The sequence below is a fragment of the Juglans regia genome, chromosome 9, assembly GCF_001411555.2.
Source record: "Juglans regia cultivar Chandler chromosome 9, Walnut 2.0, whole genome shotgun sequence".
NCBI lineage: Eukaryota > Viridiplantae > Streptophyta > Magnoliopsida > Fagales > Juglandaceae > Juglans > Juglans regia.
Genome location: NC_049909.1, coordinates 10192566 through 10219251, shown reverse-complemented (window position 1 = coordinate 10219251; position 26686 = coordinate 10192566). Strand labels below are relative to the sequence as shown.

The 26686-nt window shown below is 37.4% G+C and overlaps 1 protein-coding gene across 1 annotated transcript; it reads left to right on the top strand.

Moving 5' to 3' along the window:
• The first annotated feature begins 14545 nt into the window (after nucleotides 1-14545).
• On the top strand, nucleotides 14546-18706 carry LOC108990147. The gene is made up of 3 exons (XM_035693830.1): nucleotides 14546-15709; nucleotides 15892-15968; nucleotides 18334-18706. The coding sequence occupies exons 1-3, from the start codon at nucleotides 14546-14548 to the stop codon at nucleotides 18704-18706; spliced, it is 1614 nt and encodes a 537-aa protein (XP_035549723.1).
• Nucleotides 18707-26686: the final 7980 nt, after the last annotated feature.

Sequence of the window (26686 nt, the reverse complement as noted above, 5' to 3'; positions counted from 1 at the left end):
CCCAGAAACGTGATTGAATCAAGCCAAAATTCACACTTCTTCAACTTAGCAAACAGCTGCTTGTCTCTGAGTGTCCCAAGTACCAACTTCAAATGTTCTTCATGCTCGGTCTCGCTTTTGGAGTAAATCAGTATATCATCAATAAAGACAACCACAAACTTATCCAAAAACTCATGGAACACCCTGTTCATCAAGTCCATAAATACTGCTGGGGCGTTAGTCAAGCCAAAAGGCATGACCAAAAACTCATAATGGCCATAACGGGTCCTGAACGCCGTCTTAGCCACGTCTTCAGCTCTGATCTTCAACTGGTGGTAACCCGATCGAAGATCAATCTTCGAAAATACTTGAGCACCCTAAAGCTGATCAAACAAATCTTCTATACGGGGTAGAGGGTACTTATTCTTTATGGTCACCCGATTAAGCTCCCTATAATCGATACACATTCTCATCGATCCATCCTTCTTCTTCACAAAAAGAACTGGAGCTCCCCAAGGTGAAACACTGGGCCTGATGAAACCCTTGTCTAACAAATCTTGCAACTGCTCTTTGAGTTCAGCTAATTCAGACGGCGCCATGCGATAAGATACATGAAAGCTGGCAGCTCCTTAAAGCTCTGAAACCCAAGAATACAACGGGTGGCTATGTGTTGGGGAGTTCAATGAGATTCTCAATATGTAATGCCCCGCTCCCGAAGGTCCAGAGAATTAACTCTTAATACTTAAAATTAACTTAAATAACACAACTATAAAATCCAGAAAATCCCATAAAATATTAATCCACTTAATCAATCCAAAAATCTAAGTTCCTCCATGGCAACAATAAAGAAATCCCCAATAACATAAATTAGAAATTCTCCAAAACTCGAAAACATCCTCAACTCATCAAATCAAATACCGAAAAATAAATCAGTTTACTAACTACAACTCTCAAATAAACATTTGTACCCTCAGGCACTTATTCCACTACGATCATCACACCTTGCTAAACTTTATACTCTTGTTCTCCAGCTGAACCATCAAAATTATCTGAAAAATATATGGAGATAAGGGGTGAGTTATCAACAACTCAGTAAGCAGAAGACATATACTAGTGTGTAAACATGAGCATTTACAGAGTTAAGAATGCAGAATGAAAATATTTTCTTTTAGAATGCAGAATCAGAATAATGTTTTTAAAATGCAGCGTTAGAACATGTTATCAAGAATATCAGAGCGAAAGTTCGAAAAATATTCATAATCAAAATCCATTTGGCATAGCATAAACTGAAATATCACATCTTATCTTATCATATCAGAACAAATACCATGTTTAACCCCCGTGGTAAGGTTGTGCAAACCCCGGTAGCTAACCGAACAGAAACAGAATGTGAATCTTCCCCTTATTCATTCTCGGAGCCCCGAGTGTGCACATAGGAAAGACCATGCAGAAAACCACTTTGTTTCCAAAGTGGGTGCACCAGAAACAAAAAAGTTGGTACCAACCCGAACAGAGGCCACAGTTTTACACTCGTGGTGCGGTCAAAACGGAACAGAAACAGAATGTTATGCCAGAGGTTTTCAAAAATCACATCAGATCATATCAGAGCACAGAAAATCTTCAGAACAGAACAAAATCATTACATAACATAATTTATGCACAAAATTTCATATTCGCTCTATTTTTCAAAGTTCAGAAACAGAATGTCAAAAATAAGCTCATGTCTACACCAGTCATGACAGAAAATAATTTCTTCTTAAACAGAATCTCATGAGTAATGCAGAACAAATAACTAAGGTAGTTCAAATTTCTTTTCAACATCAAATATGTATATTTTCTAAAAATAACCTCAGCTCATTTTATTTTAAATGCAAAGTCTAGCATAGGAACTCCGCTTACCTGGACTTCTTAGTTTTTTTCTGAATTTTCCTCAAAATATCGAACAATAATTACTCGTCACCTATAAATAATCACATAATTCTCGTAAATTTCCAATTAATCATATTTCGATATTCAATCCTACGCTTCTAAAATAACCTATTAAAATCCTCAAAACCTAAAATTTCAAATCGTCACTTTCTAAAATCATCTATGTTGATTTAATAACTATGACAAAAATATTAAAAAGTCAGACCTATGTATTAATGAAAACAACTTATGAAGTTTAATACTGAAAAATATAATTATCCCACAATATTTTAAAATAAACCATATCTATTTTTAAATAGACTAAAACATATCTAAAATGTAAAAATAACATTACACCAATATTATTTACTCTTAAAATAAATCTTTACATAACAACTTGTTAAAATATTTAAGATGTCTCTATAAACATAAATAAAATCGAGTCTACTAGTATATAAAATAAAAGTTTGAAACATACTAACTGCGAAGATTAATAATGTAATTAAAACACGTTGTTTTTATTTTTAACCAAAAGACTTGCATCACAACTAAACTATCCTATTAACACTGTGAAAAGATACAGAGACTAATAGACGCACGGAGGCTCACCGAGAGAGAAGTGAAACGTGCGGTAGGGCAAAGGGCTAGGCGGTGGACGACAGTGGTCACGGCGGCAGGGCACTGAGATAGAGAGACCAACTAATGAGAGAGCGAGGGTGAAAGGCGAGAGAGCACAGAGAGTGAGAGGGAGAGATGAGAGGAGTTTACGTATCATGCAGCGTGCATGGGGGCTTCGGGTAGTGGCGCTGGACACCTCTGGGTGGTGGATGCTTGCTTTTCGGCGTGGTCTGATGCTGCTGGCGGTGGCGGCGTCGCGCAACTAGGGCAAGGCATGGTTCTCACTTTGAGCGACAATGCTCTGTTTCCATGGTTCCAAAACAGAGCAGCTCCAGTTCTTTTCCTTTCGACGGACGATGGTGATGGTGGCGTTTATATGTTGAACGGCTAAGGAGTATGGGTCAACGGGTGGGTCTGGTGGCTTGTGGTGTCGTTGCCGTGTGAGTGGAGTTGGTTCCCGTTTGATGACACGGAAAGACTAGGCGGTGGGGGCAGTCCCACGGTGCTGCAACAAGGCGCAGCTGGTTGCTTCCGTCATGCGGGATGTGGTTCGAGTGTTTCGTGCATGGCTCGTTTGTGGCAATGGTTCAGGTGCTGCACGGCTACGCTAAGGGGAAGGGCTCACGGTGTGGAGGAGGAGGAGTGGTTGTGCGGTTTCTCATGTGGCTCGGGCAGTGGCTATCACCTGGTGGTATGCATGGCTGGATAGGTGAAAGCGCATGAAGGGTGGCGCATGGCAGTGTGCGTGAAACAATGGTTGGGAGCGACAGGGTGGTGAACGTGGGGTTGAGGAGCCTTGGGGAAGATGAATGCAACAGCAAGAGGGGCTAGGTTGAGCAGTGTGCGAAAAGTGTAAAGTAAATAAATATAGCGAAACAAAAGAAAAACCCTAGGGATAAAAGAGACGTGTGTGCGGATGGAAGGGTAAGCCGTGTGAAAAGAAATATAGACGGAAAGAGAAGAAAACAAACAAAAAATTAAAATAAAACATGCGGGGAAAATAAAAATAAAAAAAATAAACGGCCAAGATCTCCAAATAAATAAAAATAAAATAAAATAAATCACTACTCAAGTCCGTAATATAAAAACCTAAAATATCAAGCTCAAATAAATAAATAAATAAAATCCATAGTCCAACTATACCAATTTTGGGTCCGAGTGTTACACAATAATAATGAGAAATATGGAGGTGCTCTGAGATCCTATAATTAGATGGAAGCATTTCAAATAACAGTGGAAACATGTGGTCTAAGTGATATTGGTTTTGTTGGGAATAAATTCATCGGGTCTAATAACAGGTTTGGAGAGGCTTTTACCAATGAGAGGCTTGATCGAGCCTTTAGTAATAATGTCAAGACAAAGATTTTTCCTAGCTCTAAAGTTCATGTACTACCTGCTTAAAGTTCTGACCCCCATCCAATCTACATCACAATGGAAAGAACCAATTCTTATATGGGCAAGTTTTAAAACCCTTCAGGTTCAAAGCTAGTTGGACATACAAAGATGAATGTTATAAAATAATGGAGGATGAGTGGAAAAAACCAAGAATGGCAGATAACAAGCTTAGCTTCAACACTGAAGGCCTCAAAAAATGTCAACCGCAATTGATGCAATGGAGTAAAATGAAGATTGGAAACTCAAGAGAGAGATCAACTCCAAGCTTGCACAGATCTCAAACTTGCAGAAACTGAATAAGAGGCACATGAATGACATAATTAAGTCCCTACAAAAGGAAGTGGATAGATTACTTGAAGAAGAGCATACAAAGTGGAAGCAACGAGCTAAACAAAGGTGGCTAAATGAAGGGGATAGAAACACTAAGTTCTTTCATCAGTGCGCATACTAAAGAAGAAAAACCAACACAATAAGAAGATTCTTAGATGATATTGGTCAGGAGGTAAATACTAAAGAAGGCATACGTGAGTAGTTTCATAATTTCTTTCATTAACTTTTTTCCACCTCTGAACGTAGCAACATTGAAGAATGCCTGGCTACCATGGAACCTTGAGTCAGTGAAGAGATGAATCAAGTGCTAATCAAGCCATACACTTACAAGGAGGTTGAAGATGTCGTATTTCAAATGAATGGACTCGGCTCACCAGGTCCAAATGGATGCCCAGCAGCCTTTTGCCAGCAGCATTGGAGCATAGTGGGGGATCAGGTTAGTGAGGCTGTGTTATATGTTCTTAATTTCAATGGGTGTATTGGTGATATAAATAACACATATATCACTCTCATCCCTACGAAGAAATCCCCACTCTAAAGTGTCTGATTTCAAACCTACTTCTCTTTGTAATGTTATGTATAAACTTACTTCCAAAGTTGTAGCAAACAGGTTGAAAAAGATCTTGCCAAACATTATATCACAAAACCAGCCAGCCTTTGTATCCGACAGATTAATCACTGACAATATCATCGTGGCCTTTGAGGCTATGCACACAATGAAATGCAAAATGACAGGCAAAGAAGGTTACATGGCTTTGAAGCTTGTCATGAGAAAGGCATATGATAGGATTGAGTGGAGTTTTCTCGTATTAGTTTTGTGCAAAATAGGTTTTAACCAAAGTTGGGTAGAGTTGGTGATGAAGTGCATTGAATCAGTATCCTATTCAATTTTGGTTAATCGTGTCCCTAAAAAATCTTTTAATCCATCTAGGGGCATAAGACAAGGTCATCCATTATCACCTTATCTTTTTATTTTGTGTGCTAACGCCTTGAATAGTTTGATTAGGAATGTTGAAGGTAAAAGATTGACTCATGGGGTTCCAATTGCAAGAGGCCAAATCAGACTCATCTATTTTTTGCTGATGACATCCTTTTATTTTGCAAGGCTAACTCAATTGAATGGAGCAGATTATTCAGTTTATTAAGAGTTTATGAGACAGTTTCTGGATAGAGATTGAACCTTGAGAAGACCTCTTTCATTTTCAACAAAAATACTTCTAAGGCAGCCCAAGACTTCATACTTTCTATTGTTGGTGTAAGAATTGTAATGCCCTATGAGAAGTATCTTGGTTTGCCAACTGCGGTAGGTAGAGAGAAAAATCATTCAGGAGTATTTTGCATAAGGTGAGGATGAGAATCAACAATCATAGAGTGAAAGCACATCTCAAGCTAGGAAGGAAATCTTTATCAAGGCAGTAGTAGGTCAAGCTCCTCCAACATGCATAATGAGTGTTTTCATGATGCCAAACAATTTGCTTAGAAATATCAATGGTGTTATATAGAATTTTTTGTGGGGGCAGCAAGAGAAAGAGAAAAACATTTACTGGGTTTCTTGGAGCACCATGGGGAAAGCCAAATCTGCAGAGGCATGGGGTTTACAGACTTGGAATGTTTTAATCATATAATGTTAGCTAAACAATGTTGGATATTGATTCAACAACCTGACTCTCTAGCTTCTCAAGTTATAAAGGCAAAGTACTACCATGGAACTTCTTTCTTGAATGCCAAACTGGGTCTAAAGCCATCTTATATATGGAGAAGTTTCCTAACTGCTAAGCACCTTATTGAAGTAGGATCTTTTTGGAGAGTTGGTACTAGTGAGGAAGTCAGGATTTGGCATTATAAATGGCCCACTCACTCCACACCAGCCAGGGTTATAAGCCCTCTGAAGTTTCTAGATAGTAATGCCAAAGTCCATGAATTGATTGACACTCATACAAAGTAGTGGAAGATTGAACTGGGTGCAATAGAGTATGAAAACGAGGAGATAGAGATTATTGTTAAGACTCCAATCAGTACCTCGAGTAGCACTGACAGATTAATATGGAAGGGTACTCAAAGTGGTTGTTTTACTATCAAAAGATATCACATGCAAAAGGATATGGTAGTGACAACAAAGGGACAAACATCTAGCAGCAACAAGTTCCAAAAAGTATGCCAACATATTTGGAGCCTAAAACCACCCCTGGGGACAAGGTCTTTCTATGGAGGGCATGCCTTGAAGCTCTTCCTACTCAATCCAATTTATTCAAGAAACAGATTGTGGAACATCCCATGTGCCCTATATGTAACATTGAAGAAGAAGCCATTACTCATGCAATTTGGAACTGTATATGCGATGGATGTGTGGAGCCAATGTTCAAAAAGACTACAAAAGTATCACTTTTCACAAAGTCTATGCTAGAACTTATAGAGGAACTGTTGAAGTCTATGGAAGCTGAGGTACTACAGGAATTTTCACTGGTGGCAAGGAAGATATGGTAGAGAATGAACAATTACATTTTCAATAAAGAGTATACACATCCTAATAACATTGTGAAGGAAGCACGATACAATTTAGAGTTGTTATTAGAGATGGAAGAGAAGTGCAGCAACACCACCATACCAGGAAGCTTATCAGCAGATAAGTGGGAACCCCCTCCACCAAACACATACAAGATAAATTGGGATTCAGTAGTTGACAAAATACATGGAAAAGTTGGAATAAGGGTTGATGTGAGGCATAGTGAAGGCTATATAATTGCTACCATGAGATTGAGTAAATGCATGTTTCCAGAACCATTGTTGGCAGAAGCATATGGGACATTACAAGCTACTCAGTTGGGATGGATTTGGGTCTAAGGAAGGTTAGTCTCGAAGGGGACGCACTGCAAGTGATCAATGCTCTGAAGAGTGAAAATGAAGCTTGGAACAATGCTAGCATGTATATGGTTGAAGCAAAGGAATGTTTGAAAAAACTTTCCAAGTGGGAAGTTTCTCATATTAGGAGAAATGTCAATGTAATTTCTCACTTGTTGGCAAAAGCTGTTCTTTCCATTTATGATGTTATTATAACTATAGAGGATTCCTCTTCATGTATCTCACATTTGTTATAATGGAATGAATATAAGAGCTTCCTTTCAAAAAACAAAACAAAACAAAAGAAAGCCAAAGCAATAAAGTTTGATAAATAAAAAAACTCTAATACCTTCCACCAATCGTCCTCTATTGTCAAAACAGCGCCCGTTCCTCTCATTCCAAATACACCATATAAGACAAAGAGGAATCATCTTCCAAACATTTGCTATTTGATGATTTCCTAGAAACCCTCTCCAACATGCAAAGTGGTTCACTGCCCACTTGGGCATCACCCAAGCAATTCCCACTTTAGCAAATAGCTTGTCCCACAAAACCTTTGACACATCACAATGAAGAATAAGATGATCTACCGATTTGCCCCATCTTTTGCACATAAAGCACCAATTCATTACAATGATACCAAACTTTTTTAACTTATCAATGGTTAGAATTTTTCCGTGAGAACCCAACCACCCAAAGAAAGCCACCTTAAGAGGCACCTTGTATCTCCAAATATTTTTTCAAGGAAAAAAAATCAATGGGAGAATGTGACGCCAAGGCCTTGTATAAAGATCTAACTAAGAGTTTCTTATTACCAAGCTAATCCCAAAGCAATATGTTCTCCCCTCCAAAATTTATGTTTAAAGCATAAAGCAAGCTGTAAGAATTAGTAATGTCCCGTACTTCCCAATCTTGGATATCTCTAGTAAAGCTTATTGACCACTGAATAAATCCACCAGAATTATCCATGCAATCAATCAGCCACGGACGCAACTTTATTCAAAGCAATTTTGAAAAGAGAGGGGAAAACATTCTTCAATGCCTCATCCTCACACCACAAGTCATGCCAAAAACTGATTCAGTTTCCCCAACGCACCTAAATATGAAATTTCTAAAGAACTCCTCCCATTCATTTCAAATAAATTTTCACACTCCCACGCCATATATCACTCTTACTTCATTGGAGCACCAACCTACCTATGTACTCCCGTATTTGGCATCAATAGCAAGCCTCCAAAGAGCATCCCCTTCCTAAAAGTGCCTTATTGAAAGTTTTCAGCTTTTTAATCCCCAAACCACTCAATAAAAGAGGAGTACAAATCTTATCCCACCAAAGCAAATGGGATTTCTTCTCATTCTCCATACCGCCCCACATGAAAGCATGAAATATCCTTTCCATTCAATTGGCCACACCTATAGGCAAAGGAAAAAGATATTTAAAAAAAAAATTAGATATTAGATAAGGTGCTCTTGATTAAAGTGATTCTACCACATAAGGACAAATAAATCCTATTCCAACTAGCCAATAGACACTTAATCTTCTCTATAATCCCGTCCCAAATAGCCTTGAATTTGTTAGGTGCCCCCAAAGGGAGACCAAGATACTTCAAAGGCAAGTTGGAGACTTTCAGCCCAAAATATCAGCCAATTCCCCTAAATTATTAACCAAATGAACAGAGATCCTTTCAGACTTTGATAAATTCACCTTTAAACAAGATAAAGCTTCAAAACATAACGGGAGAACCCACAAAGAATGGATCTGGTCAGACTTTGGCTCACAAAGAATCAAAGCGTCATCTGAAAAGAGTAGTTGAGAAACATTAACGCAACCATACAAAGGACTGCCCACCGAGAAGCCCGATATGAATCCCCTATCTGCCGCCACCTTCAACATTCTGCTCAAAATCCATAACTAAAACAAAAAGAAAATGAGACAGTGGATCCCCTTGTCTCAATCCCTAGGAGCTGCTTAAAAAAATCAGTTGGTGTACCATTGACCAAAACTGAAAATCTAGATATGCATTATTTCATCCAATTGCACCACCTTTCTCCAAAACCATACCTACCAAGGGTATAAACCAAGAAATTCCAGTTGAAATGGTAAAAAGTCTTCTCCAAATTCAATTTACAAAAGATCCCGGAAATGCCACCTCTGATTCTACTCTCCAAGCACTTATTAGCAATAAGAACGGAGTTGATGGGAACCAAGGTGGGCCTAGTCTTAAAGATATGTTGCAAGTTCCAGATGGGCCAAATACAAGTTCAAGGGCTTAAACGATGAAGATTACGCTTTGATTCATTTCATAAGCTATGGAAAGGGCAACAACATGACTTATAGGCTTTGGACACTTGAAGGCTTTCAACTTATTTAATTAATTTCAAGGACCTATTTTATTTGCTTAGCATAATTGGGTTTATGCCTATGCAAGGGCATGTTGGGAAAATTATTATTTTATTGAACTAGGGTTAGGGTTTCTACAGCCGAGTTACTGTAGCACCGTACTGTAGCCGCGACACTTTTCACTCAAGGGTATTTTTGGAACATGGGGTTTTATTTTATCTAGGGTTTTAATTAGGTTTTGGTTTAAATACTCTTTGTAGCCTCATTTTCAGAAGTTTATGAAATTTGATGAATTTATTCATTGTGAGTTGAGTTTTACTCCTCTTGTTCTTAATTGAACTTTTGAACTTATCAAAGGTAAATCAAAACCTTTGTGGCGTTCCTCCTTTGTAATCTGGGTTCTTGAGACGGGTTCTTCAACGGGTCTAGATTTTAATATAATCTAGGTTCTTGAAACGAGTTCTTTTCGGGTCTAGGTTCTCCATCCATTGACTTGATTTTGACTTTCTTGAAGAGTTTTCAAATTGACCGTGGGTTCAAGGGATTTCATTCCCGCGGGTTCATATCAGGAGTCAAGAATTTGTTTTCCCTTGACAAAATCATTTTCAAATTTTGTGATGATCTTCCCCATAACCACACTCAAACAACTAGCAAGCACCTTCGAGACGATTTTATAAACACGACTAAAAAGGCTGATGGGACTAAAATCCTTCAACTCCATTGACCAAATTTTTTTTGGAATAAGTGCAATGAACATAGCATTAAGACTTTTATCAAATTTCATAAATGAGTGAAATTCAAGAAAAACCTTCATGATGTCATCCTTAACAATGTCCCAACATACCTGAAAGAATGCCATGGAGAAGCCATCATGTCTCGGGGCTTTATCTTTGTCCATTCCTCTAATCACATTGAGCACCTCTCCCCCGTCAAACATTATCTCCAACCAAAGTGCACTAGACTGGTTGATAGAATCGAACTCCAACCTGTCAACCTTAGGACGCCAAGGATAAGGCTCTGTTACGAGTATTTCATAAAAATGAACAATGTGGTCCTAAATTTCAGATTGTTCCCTAATGACTTTACCTTTCAAAAGGAGCACCTCTATGGCATTATACTTTCGATTTGAGTTGGCAACTCTATGAAAAAATTTGGTCTACTTGTCCCCTTCCTACAACCAAAGGGCCCGAGACTTTTGTCACCAAGAAATCTCCTCCATGAGAGTAATTTTTTCCAACTCAGTAGCAATGCCAAGTTTCCTTTCTTTTTCATCAAAGAAAGTTAGCACCTCTAAAAGAGACTTTTCTGATCCCCTAGATTCCCAAATACTTCCTCATTCCATTTCCTCAAATCTTTTTTCAAAGCTTTGAGTTTACTTGCTAATACAAAACTGGGTGTAACCGATAACTAATAAGAGGACCACCACTCTCTTTCCTTCTCTAAATCCATCAGCTTTTAATCACATGTTCTCGAACTTAAAATATCTCTGCCTTCATGAATATCCTCGTAGTCCAAGAGGATGTTCGGAACTTAATCTAGGGAGAAATTTTTTACATAATCCAGGGAAATGCGCCTCCCAAGAAGGGGAAACAAGAAATCTATCCAACCTGGACCATGTCCTCCCATTCGACCAAGTGAAATCACCCCTGCCAAAGGAAAATCAACCAAATCCAATTCAAAGATTAAATCAAAGAAAAATCAACCATGGCTGGACCAATACGAGAATCCCCTGACCTCAATTGGATATCAAGTGATGTTAAAATCACAACCAATACACCATGCACCCTCTCACTAACTGCACAAGCCAGCAATCTCATTCCAAAGAAATATTCTTTCACTGTCAACGTTAGGCCCATATACATCAGCAATGTTCCACCCAAAGCCATCATTAACATTAAAGAAAGAACAAGCCACCAGATAGGCTCATCTCCCACATCTTCTAGTCCACATCTTCCAGTCCATTATGCGAGGCCTCCACCCCAAACCCCCTGCATACAAGCTATAAATCAAGCTCTTCCACAGACCCCCCATCCGAAATGCCCAAAACCTCATCCTCAGTGGTGCACAAAGCCCTAGATAATTCCTCCTTGGCATTCAACTGGTAGCTAGGAAGCATCGATCTAGTTGGGGAAGCTAGAAACACCTTGAGGATCGAGAAAAACCTCATTTGGCATAGCCACAGAGGTATCCACGGCCCCTCCACCATATATTTCCATGTTCAAGATGGAGATCGGTGCTAACTCAGGAACAGAATGGTCACCGGCTACCTGTTATGTGACATCAGAGATATGCTCTAAACGACCGCTCAAGATATCTGAGATGTATTTGCGCTCGAGCTCGGGGAAGAGGACTTGATAGGATGTTTGAAGAGCCACGTTTTGGAAACAGGCCTCGAAGTCGAGCTGCCAACCTTTTTGGTTAAGCCCAATCCATTACCACATCCATTTGTCTAAGGGTGGGGTTAAAATAAATGGGCTATTCTTCCCCCTACTCAAGCCCATGACAAAATTCAAATCCATGTCTATTTTGGTCATTAAACCTATAATCTTCACCATAAATCTTGATAACTCTGCTCGAGTAGCCAACAACACCCTTTCAACTTCTCCCACTGTCAAAATAACCGTAGAATGCCAACCACCTACCGCCCACCCCACATTCCTCTTTATGATGCCACCTGTCAACATGCAAAGAAGATTGCTGACCATTTTGAACCTCACTAACAATAACCTTCCATTTCCTCTAACTAACATCCTCACTGTGGAATCTATTTCTTCAAGACTGAAACATACGAAACACCCGTTGAGAGGGGAACCTTCCGTGAAGGCAATAAACCATCAACTGAAACTAATTATCAATAAAAACAAGGTATCGTTCATTTTCTAATGCATTTCAAAGGCTTATTTTGTCATGCAAGGGATCAAATTTGCAATTTGCATCTAGGAGTAACCCATGACTGTTTGGGTTTGGATTTTCTTTAATGTTTTTTGATTTAATGATTAAATTGTTGGATTATATTTCAATTTGCATCTAGAAAGGATTCAAGTTCTTCATTATTGGTTTAGCTCAGTTGTAGATGTAAAGACACAATTGATACTTGAACAAGTAACAAGACTTTGATTGTTTTCTTTCACTATTTTACAGTTGTTATATAATCTGTCAAGTAGTTTTATTAGGCTAAAAAAATTGTGGTTCATTGCTATATTATCCGACCATGATTTCTAGGAATGAGAGAATGGTTGAGAGAAGATGAAAAGAGAAATAAATCTATCACCAAATCAGCGGGCGAAAATTGCATCCCAAGTATTTGTTTTATTGTTTCTTACAAGTTTAATTTAATTTCTATACATTTCTTCTAAATCACTTGGTTCTTGGTAATTTTAAAAACATAGATTCACATTTATTTTCAGTTTTACTTGTGCTTGAACTTCCAAAATAGCCAATAATTTTACTCTTAACTCAGTCCACACTTCCTTACTAAATAGCCCCCATTTTGGTGTCAATATAGTTAGTGGTCGACCTTTGAAATTTATTTATCATTTCTTACTTTTTTTATTCATTACTAGATCTTTTAGTTTAATGCTTTCTTATCCTTTCGAAATTTCTTGTCACCATAAATGGTAATATGTTGTCTTGTGATTATAAAATGTTTGCTTAATTCCCATTATCCCTGTGAATTCGATCTTGGGATTTACCTTTGTATTAATTTGACAGCTTCTGCGCTTGGAAGTTGAAATTATAAGCTGATCAAGTTTTTGGTGCCGTTGCAAGGGACAATTGTTGCTTTAAGAAGCATTATTTTTGGTTAATATTGTGAATCTCTTCACAGTTTGGGTGACATCTAATTTCTTTCCTTTTTTTTTTTTTTTTTGCTTCTGTTTTTCTTTGTTTATCGTTCATTCTCTTTTATTTTATGCTCTTGTTTGTATGACTGGTTGGACTAGAGACCAAACATCTCGGTTGGTTAGGACAGAATCACTAGCATCCTTTAACTCTGCATCCCTTTTCTCTTGAATCATCATCTGACACTCATAGCTACATGGCTGAGAATGAGCATCATGATAGGGACATGGTAAATCAGGACAGGACAGTTAGAGATTATTACAACCTGTCAGAACTAGCACACCCCATGCATAATCCAAAATGTGAATGCAAACAACTTTAGTTTCAAACTTGGAATGATCTCATTGATTCCACATTTTCATGGCATGGAATCTAAGAACCCTTACCTTCAATTCAAAGAGTTTGAAGAGGTTTGTTCTACATTCATTGATCAAACCTGTACTGAGGAGATTCTTAGACTAAAGTTGTTTCCATTTTCCTTGAAAGATAAGGCAAAAACATGGTTAAATGCATTGAGGCTAAGATCCATTGGAACATGGCAAGAAATGCAAGCTGAATTTTAAAAAAAGTTTTTCCCAATGCATTGAACCAATTTTTTAAAGAGAGAAATCATGAATTTTGCTCAAAAGGAAAGTGAAACTTTTACCAAAGTTCGGAAAGGTTCAAATATCTTTTAAATTCTTGTCCACACCATGGTTACAAGGATTGGCACATCATTAGTTTTTTTTATGAAGCTTCGATGCCTAAGATGCGACAATTTGTTGAAACCATGTGTAATGGAGAGTCTTTTAACAAGCAACCGGGAGATGCATTTGCTTATTTCGATTACCTGGCAAAAAACACTCAATCATGGGACACTTCTTGTGTTTATGATCGAACTAAACCTTTGAGGACCTTGAGTGGGGGAGGTAAATATGTTATGAATGGGGCTGACAATTTGCAAGCTAAATTTGCCTTATTGTAGAAAAAATTGGAGGCAATTGAGCTAAAGAAAGTGCATGGAATTCAGGGTATTTCATAACAAGAAAAATGTAGCATTTGTGAGGATGCTAGACATGCAACATCCGAGTGTCCTACAATTCCAGCCTTTAAGGAACTCTTGTTTGACGTTTCTCACCCTGTTAATATGATTTCTAAGCCTTTTTATGCACAATATTCTAACACTTATAATGCAGGTTGGAGAAACCACCCTAACTTCAGTTGGAGAAATGATCATCCCACGAGTTCAGCACATCTGGGACTAGTACACCTCAATATTCAGCTCACACCCAACAAAATGCACTAATTCCAGCATCTATGGATGACCCATTTCAGCAAATGCCCACCACCCTTCAACAGTTCATGAAAAGTAAAACCACTATAAATAACCAAACTTCTCAAGCCATCATTGACATAAGGAATAATTTGACCAAGCTGAACACAACCATGAATCCACAAGAGAAAGGAAAATTCCCATCTCAATCCCAACCAAATCCTCAAGTCCAAATGACTGCCATAAAGTTTTCATCATCTTTTGAAGCAAATGTCAAGACTTGCAAGGCCGTAATAACTCTCCGTAGTGGTAAGGAGGTTGATACATTGAGTAATGAAGCTGGCAAGAAAGGTGAAAGTTCCAATTCCAATGCACAAGGTAAAAATTCAGACGTTGATGATTCTTTGGAAGCAAAGGTAACTCCTCCGGCACCTTTTCCTCAAAGATTGATTCCTTTGCATAAAGATAAATATCATGCTGAGATTTTAGACATTTTTAGACAAGTGCACATTAACATTCAACAAATCTCAACATATGCCAAATTTTTTAAGGATTTGTGTACGGTTAAAAGAAAACTTAATGTGCAAAAGAAGGCATTTCTCATGGAACAAGTCAACGCCATTAACCAATCCAATACTTCTCCTAAGTATAAAGATCCAAGTTCTCCAACAATAGCTTGTGTTATAGGAAGCTCCAAAACAGGCCAAGCACTCCTAGACTTAAGTTCTAGTCTTAATTTGCTTCCTTACAACTCCTATGAACAACTTGGTTTAGGAGAGTTGAAACCAACTTCTATCATCTTGCAATTGGACGACCATTCAATTAAAAAGTCTAGGGGAGTAGTAGAAGATGTGTTGATGCAAGTGGATACATTTTATTATCCTGTTGATTTTGTGGTATTCGATGTTCAATTAACTCCTCATTCAGTTTTTCAGGCACCCGTCATTTTAGGGAGGCCATTTTTCGCCACTTCCAACGCTTTGATAAATTGTCGAAGTGGCATCCTTAAATTGACGTTTGGAAATATGACGTTGGAGTTAAATGTGTTCAACACTTGTAGGCAACCACAAGATTTGAAAGAACCCCAGGAAGTGAATTATTTCGAATCTTTACTTGTTGAAAAAATTTTTTTATTAGAGCAAGAAAGTCAAATGGAACATGTTTTACCTAGAACCTTAGAAAATATTGAGCTGTTGGATAATGATCAGGTAACAAAATGGACTCAGTGTGCCGACTCAAATTTGAAGACCTGCCACTCCAACCCATAAACCAGCAACCATCGGATGAAGTCCCTCCATCACCGGTTTTGAAACAACTGCCTGAATCGCTGAAATATATTTTCTTGGGCCAACTAACACTTTTACATGTATTATCTCATCTTCTTTGTCAGTTGAGCACGAGGAACAACTCCTATGGGTCCTCAAGCAACATAAAGGAGCATTTGGATGGTCGGTTGCCGACATCAAAGTAATCAGCTCCACCATTGCACACATTGAATGTTTCTGGAGGAAAATTCATCACCAACTTGAGAGATGCAAAGGAGGTTAAATCCTACGATGAAGGAGGTGGTTAAAAATGAAGTCTTGAACCTCTTGGAAGTAGGTATCATCTATCCTATCTCGGGTAGTCAATGGGTAAGTCCTACTCAAGTAGTTCCTAAGAAATCTGGGATTACAATTGTGAAAAATAAAAAAGATGAGTTAATTCCCACTAGGACCACCACTGGATGGTGCATGTGCATCGATTTTAGAAAACTAAATGTTGTCACAAGAAAGGACCATTTTTCATTACCATTTTTAGACCAAACTTTGGAAAGAGTTGAGGGCCATAGTTTTTATTGTTTTCTTGATGGTTTTTCATAATATTATCAAATTCAAATAGCCCCTGAAGACCAAGAAAAAACTGCTTTCACTTACCCATTTGGAACTTTTGCATTTAGGAAAATGCCCTTTGGACTTTGTAATGCACCCGCCAGATTTCAACGATGCATGTTAAGTATTTTTAGTGACATGGTTGAGCATATATTGGAGGTGTTTATCGATGATTTTTCAGTCGATGGTGATTCGTTTGATGCATGGCTTACTAACCTCACTGCTATCTTAGCTCGATGTGAAGAGAAAAATCTGCTTTCAAATTGGGAAAAATGTCATTTTATGGTGCGACAAGGTATTGTTCTTGGTCACATCATTTCAACCCGAGGCATTGAAGTTGACAAGTCCAAAATTAATCTAATATCAACGTTACCTATTCCAAAATCAGTCAAAGATATTAGATCATTTTTACAACATGCCAAGTTCTATAGGCGTTTCATCTAAAAATTTAGCTCGATAACGAGACCTTTGTGTGAGTTGTTAGCTAAGGATTGTGCTTTTAATTGGACTGATGCATGTCAAGTTGCTTTTGAGCAACTCAAATCTATGTTGGTCACTGCACCTATAATTCAATCACTTGACTGTTCATTGCCATTTGAGATCATGTGTGATGCCAGTGATTTCGTCATAGGTGCTGTCCTTGGTCAGCAAAGAGGTAAGCTTCCATTTGTGATTTACTATGCAAGGAAAACACTTTATGCAACTCAGAAAAATTACTCCACCACTGAAAATGAGTTGCTAGCAGTTGTTTTTGTTTTGCATAAATTTAGAGCTTACATTTTAGGCTCTCCAATTGTTATATTCACTGACCATGCAGCTCTTAAATATTCGCTCACAAAGAAAGATGCCAAACATCGACTAATTAGATGGATTTTTTCATTGTAGGAATTTATTATCATCATCAAGGATAAGAAGGGAGTGGAAAACGTGGTTGCCGACCACTTATCTCGACTCATTCTAGAAAATTCTGAACCTTCCACTCCTATTTCAGATTGCTTTTCTAATGAACAACTTCTAGCTATTGATTATTTGCCTTTGTTTGTTGATATTGTAAATTTCTTAGTAACAAGACACACCCCACCACATTGGAGCTCTCAAGACATCAAAAAGTTTAAATTGGAGGTCATATCTTTCTTTTATGATGACCCCTAATTGTCAAATATTGTTTTGATCAAATTTTGAGGAGGTGTGTACCTAATTGTGACATTCCACACATATTAAATTTTTGTCATGCTAGTGCATGTGGAGGCCACTTTTCAGCTAAGAAAACAGTGGCTAAAATCTTACAATGTGGTTATTATTGGCCCCACATCTTCAAGGATACTTATAATTTTTGTAAAGCATGTGAACCATACCAAAAATTAGGTGGAATCACCCGTAAAAACATGATTCCCTTACAACCCATTTTAGCACTAGAAATTATTTATTGTTAGGGGGTTGATTTTATGGGTCCTTTTCTATCTTCTTTTTGTTTATCTTTACATTCTTGCTGCTATGGATTATGTTTCTAAATGGGTCGAGGCAATACCATGTTGGACCAATGACCATCAGGTGGTGTTGAAATTTTTGAAAGACAACATTTTCACTCGATTTAGGATACCAAGGCTTTTAATTAGTGATGGAGGTTCCCACTTTTTTAATAAGCCATTTGTAGTGTTAATGAAAAAATATTGGGTCCATCATAAAATTTTAACTCCTTATCATCCTCAAACCAATGGCCAAGCTAAGTTGGTCAACCACGAAATCAAAGCCATTCTTGAAAAAACAGTCAACCCAAATAGGAAAGATTGGTCTTTGAGGCTTTCGGACACTTTATGGGCTTATAGGACAGCTTTTAAAACTGTCCTAGCCATGTCTCCCTATCATTTGGTTTACGGTAAAGCATGTCATCTCCCTATTGAGCTTGAACACAAGGCTTATTGGGATGTTAAATAATTTAACTTTTCTACTAACAATTCTAGTGTTTTGAGGAAATTGGAGCTAAATGAATTAGAAGAGTTGAGACATGATGTCTACGATAATGCCAAATTGTACAAGGAGAAAACTGAGGCTTTCCATGACAAGCACATTCTAAGAAAGAGTTTTCTCCCCAATCAAAAGGTTCTCTTCTACAACTCTAGACTCCATGTGTTTACTGGTAAACTTCGATCCAAATGGAGTAGTCCTTATATTGTTCAGACAGTGTTTCCCCATGGGGCTATTGAAATCCTCAATCCACACAATGGTAATATGTTTAAGGTTAATGGACAGCTGCCCAAACCTTTCCTTGACCATTTTTCACCAGATGATACCAAAATCCATTTACTGGACCCTGACCCTCCGGCCGAGACTTGATGTTTGACTTGTCTGTCATGTTATTTTGATTCTTTCTTGCATTTTTCTATTTTTGCTTTTTAGTTTCTGCAAGTGTGTTTTCTCTCTTCTATTTTTCATTGTTCTTCTCTTGTTATATTTTCCTTCTCAGACTAGGTACATTTTCTTTCCCCTTCATTATCAATCTTTTGTTGTTCTTTTGACATTTTCTTTTAATCATTAAGGACAATGCTCATTTTCAGTTGGGGTGTGAAGAATCTGATTGTGGAATCTAATTTTTGCAAAGTTATTATTTTCAAACTTCTCTACCTAAGATCAGACAATGGCAGCCTTGGGCTACACTAATCCCCATTGGTTCAGATTTAAGCTCAACACAAGACTTTATAATAGTCTTAACAACTCAAAGTTAGGCAAAGTAGTCCAAAGCTATTGATTGATGACCCCAATAGACACAAGCGGATACTTTTGTTGTTTTATTTGTGTTAAGCTATAACCTGACCTAACTACATTCTAATGTCCAAGACTTCAATACGATTTGATCTTTTGAATAGCTTTTTTAGTTCGGTGAATCTGGAGGGCAGCTTCATCCTTCAATTCTTTTTATCGCATTGTTTGCTAGAGACTAGCAAAGAGCTAGTTGGAGGGTGAGATAAAGTGTTGGAAATACATAATTAAGTTGTTTAAGTGAATAATATGTTTCATCAAATAAGAGTTAAGCAACTTAATTACACATCAAATTTTAGTACCGGACTCCAAATCAATTGATGCCAATATTTTGTACACAAAAGTTTCACATTTGCCTCTAAAATAATTAAACACTTATATCATACTTATATGTGTAGGGCATTTATGGAAAGGAAAAATAAAAGAGTCATATGTGACGCCCCCAGATTTCGCTTGGGATCGGACGGACATCTGAAGCGTCGGGACATGCAATACAAGGTTACCTGCCCCCATTCATGACATATAAGATGCAATGTTCCTACCATGCATCTAGCATTATGCAATATTCGCAGCGGATATTTTTTTTTTAGCAATACTATGCATCAAACTTATAATATCCCAAATACTTACAACATACTTCATACATAAAGACATACAAAACAACTGAAATCACAACACTAGTCTAAAATGGTTGTGAACAAAAGAGTGCTGGAGATTGAACTCCACAAAATACAAGTAGCAACCTAAGGCAACTACATCTAAGTCGCACCGTCGCTTAGTTGACCGTTTCCAGTTAGTCGATTTCCGGTTCTCCTTCAGATCTTGTAATAAAATCTACCATTCGGGAGGAATGGTAGTTGGTACTACCACAGTGAGATTTGATTACAAATCCCAGCAAGTTAACAGGAAACTTCCACACAGGTTAATGATGCATGCATGGCAGTAAAAGCATAAATGCATAATCAAATCATAAGTAATCATAGCATATCTTGACATACAACATAACATAACTAGCATAACTTAAACTGAAACTGAAGCTTAGCATGAACGTGACTTGAAACATAACATGGACTTGAAACATAGCATGAACGTGAACTTGGAACATAACATAGACTTGAAACATAGCATAAGCGTGAACTTAAAACATAACATGGACTTGAAACATAACATAAACGTGAACATGCATAATTTGAACATGAACTTGAAACATAACATGAACCTGAGCATGACATAACATAAATGTGAACTTGGAACATAACGTAAGCGTGAACATAACATAACATGAACTTGAAACATATTCTTGTCTCATGGGATTACCATGATTACGTGAACGTAAACTTGAACATAACATAACGTGAAAAGTGAAGAGGGACAGCTTACAGTAATATTACCATTTTACCCTCTACATGTGGGAAAAAGACCATTTTACCCCTAACTTAAAGATTTCACATCCTAACTCCAAAAACTACCAAAATTTACATTCCTCATGTAAATTTTGTCTGAGACTCAAATAAAAACTTAGAAAAATTTAAAATCAATCACAACTATGGAAAACTCACAATGGCCGAAACATACATAGGTCATTTCTCTTGGTTTTGGTTGCAATTTGTTCTATCTTCAAAACCTATGATTGAACCAAAATTTTGTAACAAGGATCTTCCTATCCTAAGTTTAAAAATATACATAAAATATCCATTAAGAAAAACTAATCATCAACACCAAACTTTTTGTAAAAAGACCCAAACTTTTTAACAAAAAGTAAACCCTTAAGTCACAAGTTTTGACCTTAATAAAACATCTCCAAGAATTCCAAAAAATCAAATCTTACTTCTAACATATTCATAACATCATCCTAAGATCAACCGTGCTTTAAATCATCAAACAAAACCCACCAAAAATCATAAAACAACACTTGGAGTTTTTGGTTTTAAACTTAGTCCAAAACAAAAACTGTTTTTCCCAACTAACTTTGATCAATCACTTGATCCATGGCTTAAAGACATGTGATCTTCAAACTAACACATCACATGGTTTAACAATGTGTCCTAAAGAAGATCCAACCATCAAACTTAAAATCACATGGCTAAAATTTAATAAAACACGGATCTAACTCAAAAACATCAAATTTTAGACCAAACCGAAATTCTCTTGCACAAAAAATCATATCTTTAAAAATAATACTAAATATCTTCGAAATAACATCCTAACATGTATATAAGAGGCTTATGATCATCATATAAAAATATCAAAGCCTTTGGAATAAGATTAAACCACGAAATATTCAAACTTTCACAAAACAGAAATTGTTTTTCCACTTCCAGTTTTCAAGTTTCTAACTCTAAGAAAATCTAACATCAAAAGCTTTATTCATGCAACAAAACCACAATGAAAATTCATAAACACATGTTAAAAACACCCCATAAACTTTTCGGACCATGATACGTCCATTAGCTTGGTCAAAACTTCCAAAACATAACATACTCTCCAGTTTCACGCCCAGAATGACCTTTCCATGGTTAAAAATACTTTTTACCAATCAAATGAGCATGGAAAGAGACTAATAAGATATCCATGGAAACTAGACTCAAATATGAACAACTTATATGAAGGAATAATCTTGAGAAAATACTTACAAAGGGTTGAAAATGGCCACGCAAAATGTCTGAGAAATCTGCCCGAGAGAGCTCTTTTGGGTTTCTCTCTAAGAACGGGAGAAAAGAAGTGATAAAATGGAATGAAACGTGCCTTGCACGACTATAGACTCCTGGAGGGGGAAGTTGTGGGCTGGAATGACCGTTGATTGGAGGTGGCTTTGTGACATAAAATGGAGAATAGTGAGGGGCAAAGACTGCCTGCAACAGCTGTGAAAGATGGAGGTTGATGGAGTGGATTTCTCCTTCACATCAAGGCACTATTGGGTGCAGCCAATGGCAGTGGATAGTCTGCCATGTGGGGGAGGAAACTTCTCCAAGAAGCTTTGCCAAGGTGGCCAATTTCGTGGGCCTTGGTGGGCCCCACCAAGTGGGCTTCAATTTGGGGTTTAAAGGGGGTTTGGTTAGGGTTTGAGATGTTATCAAGCCCAAAACCAATTTTTCATGGCCCAATCAAATTTCCAAGGTTCAAAAGATTGGATAATGATGTCATAACAAGGATTTGATTAATTAATAGCATGTGGAAGTGATTTAATCAATTGATTAAACACAATGCTAGAAATTGGGTTAAAAAGGGTTTGTTGACCAACTTTAGGGTTTGGGGAAACCGTTTAGGATTTCAGTTTCAACCGAGCTTTTGGGGTTTCAATTGGATTCCAATCATTTAGGGTTTTGCTAAGGTTGAAACGCTCTTTGGTTTGGCACAATTTGGTTGATCAGATGAAACAAAGTTTTACTTAGGTGACATGATGTCACACCTTGACTTCCTTCACAAATCTATCTAATGGTTCCTCTTTGTACCAAGTCTCTAATATTATTCACTATGTGTAGCTAAGATCTTGTCAAGTGTCCAAATAAAACACCTCCAACCTAATTTCGACATTTCACACTGTGATTTTGAAAACATTGCACTGGGTGCGCTTATCGAGATTACTATTCACTCAAAACAATTCATAATAAACTTAGTACTGAAAAATTCTAAATATTCATATTAACCTATACTGAAAATCGTTTAACGAAATTCAACCCCGAAGTGCCCCTAAAAATAATTTCACAATTTTCAACAGACGTTTCGTCCGGAATTATGAAAATAGGCTATTGCGCCATAAAATCCTAAATAATCCACTGAGTCTAATGGCGTAGACCATAACGCATTCTGACACTTCTAACTACCGCAAATAATTAAACTCATATTTCTAGCACCATAATGAGTGATAACACTGACTATGTTGACAAACTAAAACCTGTGCGATTGGTCGATTCGTAAAAACTTATGGGATTTTCACGAGATTCCTAAAGTCAATAGAAATTCCACCAAAGAATTTCTAGCGGACTGTTACATCCTCCCCTCCTAAAAAAAAGATTTCATCCTCGAAATCGATGCAAGTACAAACAGAAACTCGCTCAAAAGAAGAGGTTGCTTACCAACCTACTGTCCAACACTGGATGCCTCATCACGCTCATGGGGCAGGTGAAATTCTTCTTGAGGTAACGTCTTCCTCTCGTAGTCAACATTATTCTTACCTATAATCATCACATGGTTACACAAAATAATTACCACAACAACATAAGGGTATAACACTCCCAAAGGTTATAGCCTAAACTTACTGACTTCTAGGCTGACCTTCTAGGATACTGAGTCCTTACTTAAATGAAATCATTATTCTCCTTACTATTCAAAGAATTATCCACAACGTATATATATATATATATATATATCTACCATTCTTAACTCTCTCTCTCTCTCAAATCATATCAATTAATACTGGAATCCTTCCACAAAGTAGGTCAAGTCATATGTAACGTCCCGGTCCCGCACGGGTCGGAGAGTTACTTCCTAACACTTAAACTCACATTTCAACAATATAAAAAATACTCCAAATTCTCAATATCATATAGAAAATTCGATTAAATCTAATTTCCTCAATATAACCAATTTTCTAAAATACCAAGTCATTATAACACAATAAAACTTCTTAATAAAATCGACAATACTCATAAAAAACTTCCTATGCTTGAACCACCACACCTAAAACATCTCACCCAATGCCTCATAATCTTGATCCTTCAGCTGAACCATCATAATATCTGAAAAATATTGTGGAGATAAGGGGGTGAGTTATCAACAACTCAGTAAGCAGAGAGTATATACTAGCATGTAAACATGAGCATTTATAACATTTGATAAGCCAAACAAAACATTTACTTTCAGAATGCAAAAACAAAACTTGTACAAAAACATTAGAGCGAAATTTTTAAAAAAATATACTTATTCCAAAAAGAGAATCCGTTGGCATTTCTAGACTGAAACATTATGATCTTATCATCGCTTAATATCACATCGGGACGATACCATGTTTAACCCCCGTGGTAGGGTTATAAACCACCATTATACCCGTGGCTGGGCCATATTCCATGTTTCACCCCCGTGGTAGGGTTATAAACCACCATTATACCCGTGGCTGGCCATTTTCCATGTTTCACCCCCGTGGTAGGGTTATAAACCACCATTATACCCGTGTTGGGCCGTATACCATGTTTCACCCCCGTGGTAGGGTTATAAACCACCATTATACCGTGGCTGGGCCTTAACAGAAACAGAACGGATTTCATCGAAAATCCGGTTACAAACATATACAGAATCAGAACTTCATGCCAAGATTTTCAGATGATACATCATGTCTAAACAAAACACTGAAAAGCTTCAGATCATTTCACATGTTCGAGATAAACATAAACAAAATATTCTCATTTGTTCATAACAAAACTTTTAGAATTTCTTATTCGCTCTTTTACATAGTTCATAAATAAAATGCACAAAACTAGCTCATGTCTACACCAGTCACGACAGAAAAATACTTTCTCTTATAGAATTTATGCATATGCAGAACAAACATCTGAGGTCGTTTTTAGATTTCTTTTCAAAAATAAACATGAATATTTTCAAAGTCAACCTCATTTCATTTCTTTTATACAAAACCAGTATATGAACCCCGCTTACCTGGACAACTTAGCTTTTCAGAAATTTCTTCAAAAAAATGTCGAGTCGACTATAAATCGTCACCTATAAAAAATAATCACACAATTTCTGTAAGTTTTCAACCAATCACGGATTTCCATATTTAAGCCTAAACTTCTAAAATAATCTATCTTAATTTCTCAAAACTTAAAATCCTCATAATCCCAAAGTATATCACCACTTCCTAAAAAAATCACCAATATCCATCATGACCAACGTCAAACTCAAAACACCAATATTTAAATCCGCAACAGCCAACAAATTTCATAGCATAAACCAATCTCACACAAACAACTCCATCAAATCCAACCGACCCCCTTCCTCCTCGGACTCAGTTCGGCACAACCAACAAATTCACAGTAAATATGAATTAGCACAGAAATACATTTAAATCTCAAAAGTTTTTTGGGAAAAATACTTACAATGCTATAATATAATTTTTGAAAGATCACGGAGGTGCTGGAAGCGGCAACGTAGCAACAAAACAGTGCAAAATGCACTGTGGCCGTGGGTCTCAGAAACCCACTTTTGAACGGGTGTAAACGAAGACCCGAGATTGATAGGGTAGGACCTAGGGATGTCGGTGAAGCTAGTGGTGGTGGTGGTTGGCCGTGGGTGGCGGCGTGGGCGGCGGTTGAAGGCCAAAAAGCACGAATCGGAGATGGAGATAGATGGGCTTCATCGGTGACAGATCGGAGCCAAGGATGGGTGCATTAGGTTGCTAGGAGGTCGATGATGAAGTAGTGAAGAGATGGTGGCTGATGGTGGCGCGACGGCAGCGCTAGAGTGAAGAGAATGCCGCGGCTTGGTATGGTGCGTGGGGGCTATTGGCGGCGAGTTAGAGGCTGAGATTGGTGGGGTGGTGTCGCCGGCCGGTAGGGGAGGCAATGGACTAGGCGGTGTCGAGCACGGCGGCGCGGTGGTGGTGGGCTGGGCGGACGAAAAAGAAGCACGGGAGAGGGGAGGGGGCCTGGGTCGCGCGGGAGGAGCAGTTCCGGAAAAAGGAAAAAGAAGAGAAAAAAAAAAAGAAAGAAGAAAAAAAAAAAAGAGAAAAGAGAAAAAGAAAGTGGAAAAAGAAAAATGAAGAGAAAATAAATGAGGTCTAAAACTCACAACTTGGGTCACAAAATTCCAACGAAAATTATTTCAACACAACAGTTTTAAATAAAATAAATTTAAACACAATGACTAAGTAAAATAAAATAATTAAATCCAACAATACAATAATTTTGAAACCCACAAACTAATTTAAATTAAGAGAAATTTAAATGCATAACAATTATTAATATTAAGGAAACATGTCAAATTTAATTTTCACAAATTAAAAATCATAAAAAAAATAAACCCAATAAAATCTGAAAATTTAAAACAAGATAGTCAAATTTTAAATTAATAACAAATAATCCTTCAATTAAAAAAAATACACTAAATAAAAAAAATACGGGGTGTTACATCATACCAGCATACTCTCTAAATCTAAAACTTCAAGTATTCAAGCAGTTCAATTTGAAAGAATTTAGTCCATACATAACTGAATTCACCTTTTCTATTTCCTCAAGGAGTTCTATCTGCCTAGGACTATCTTACTCCTTCGTAATCAAAATGAATCGTTCCTCCTCCTAGGTGGTACCTCAACAAACGTGGGTGGTTCACGTCCTCTACTGTTCCTTTGCACACTCCAGTGCACTCCACCTGGGACCACCGAAGGGGCATCTCAACAAGGGTTAGGAAATAATTGTTGTGTGGCTCTTTTATTTTTCCTTTCCACAGATGCCCTGCACATATAAGTATTTAATTATTTTAGAGGCAAATTTGAAACTTTTGTGTGCAAAATATTGGCATCAATTGATTTGGAGTTCGGTACTAAAATTTGATGTGTAATTAAGT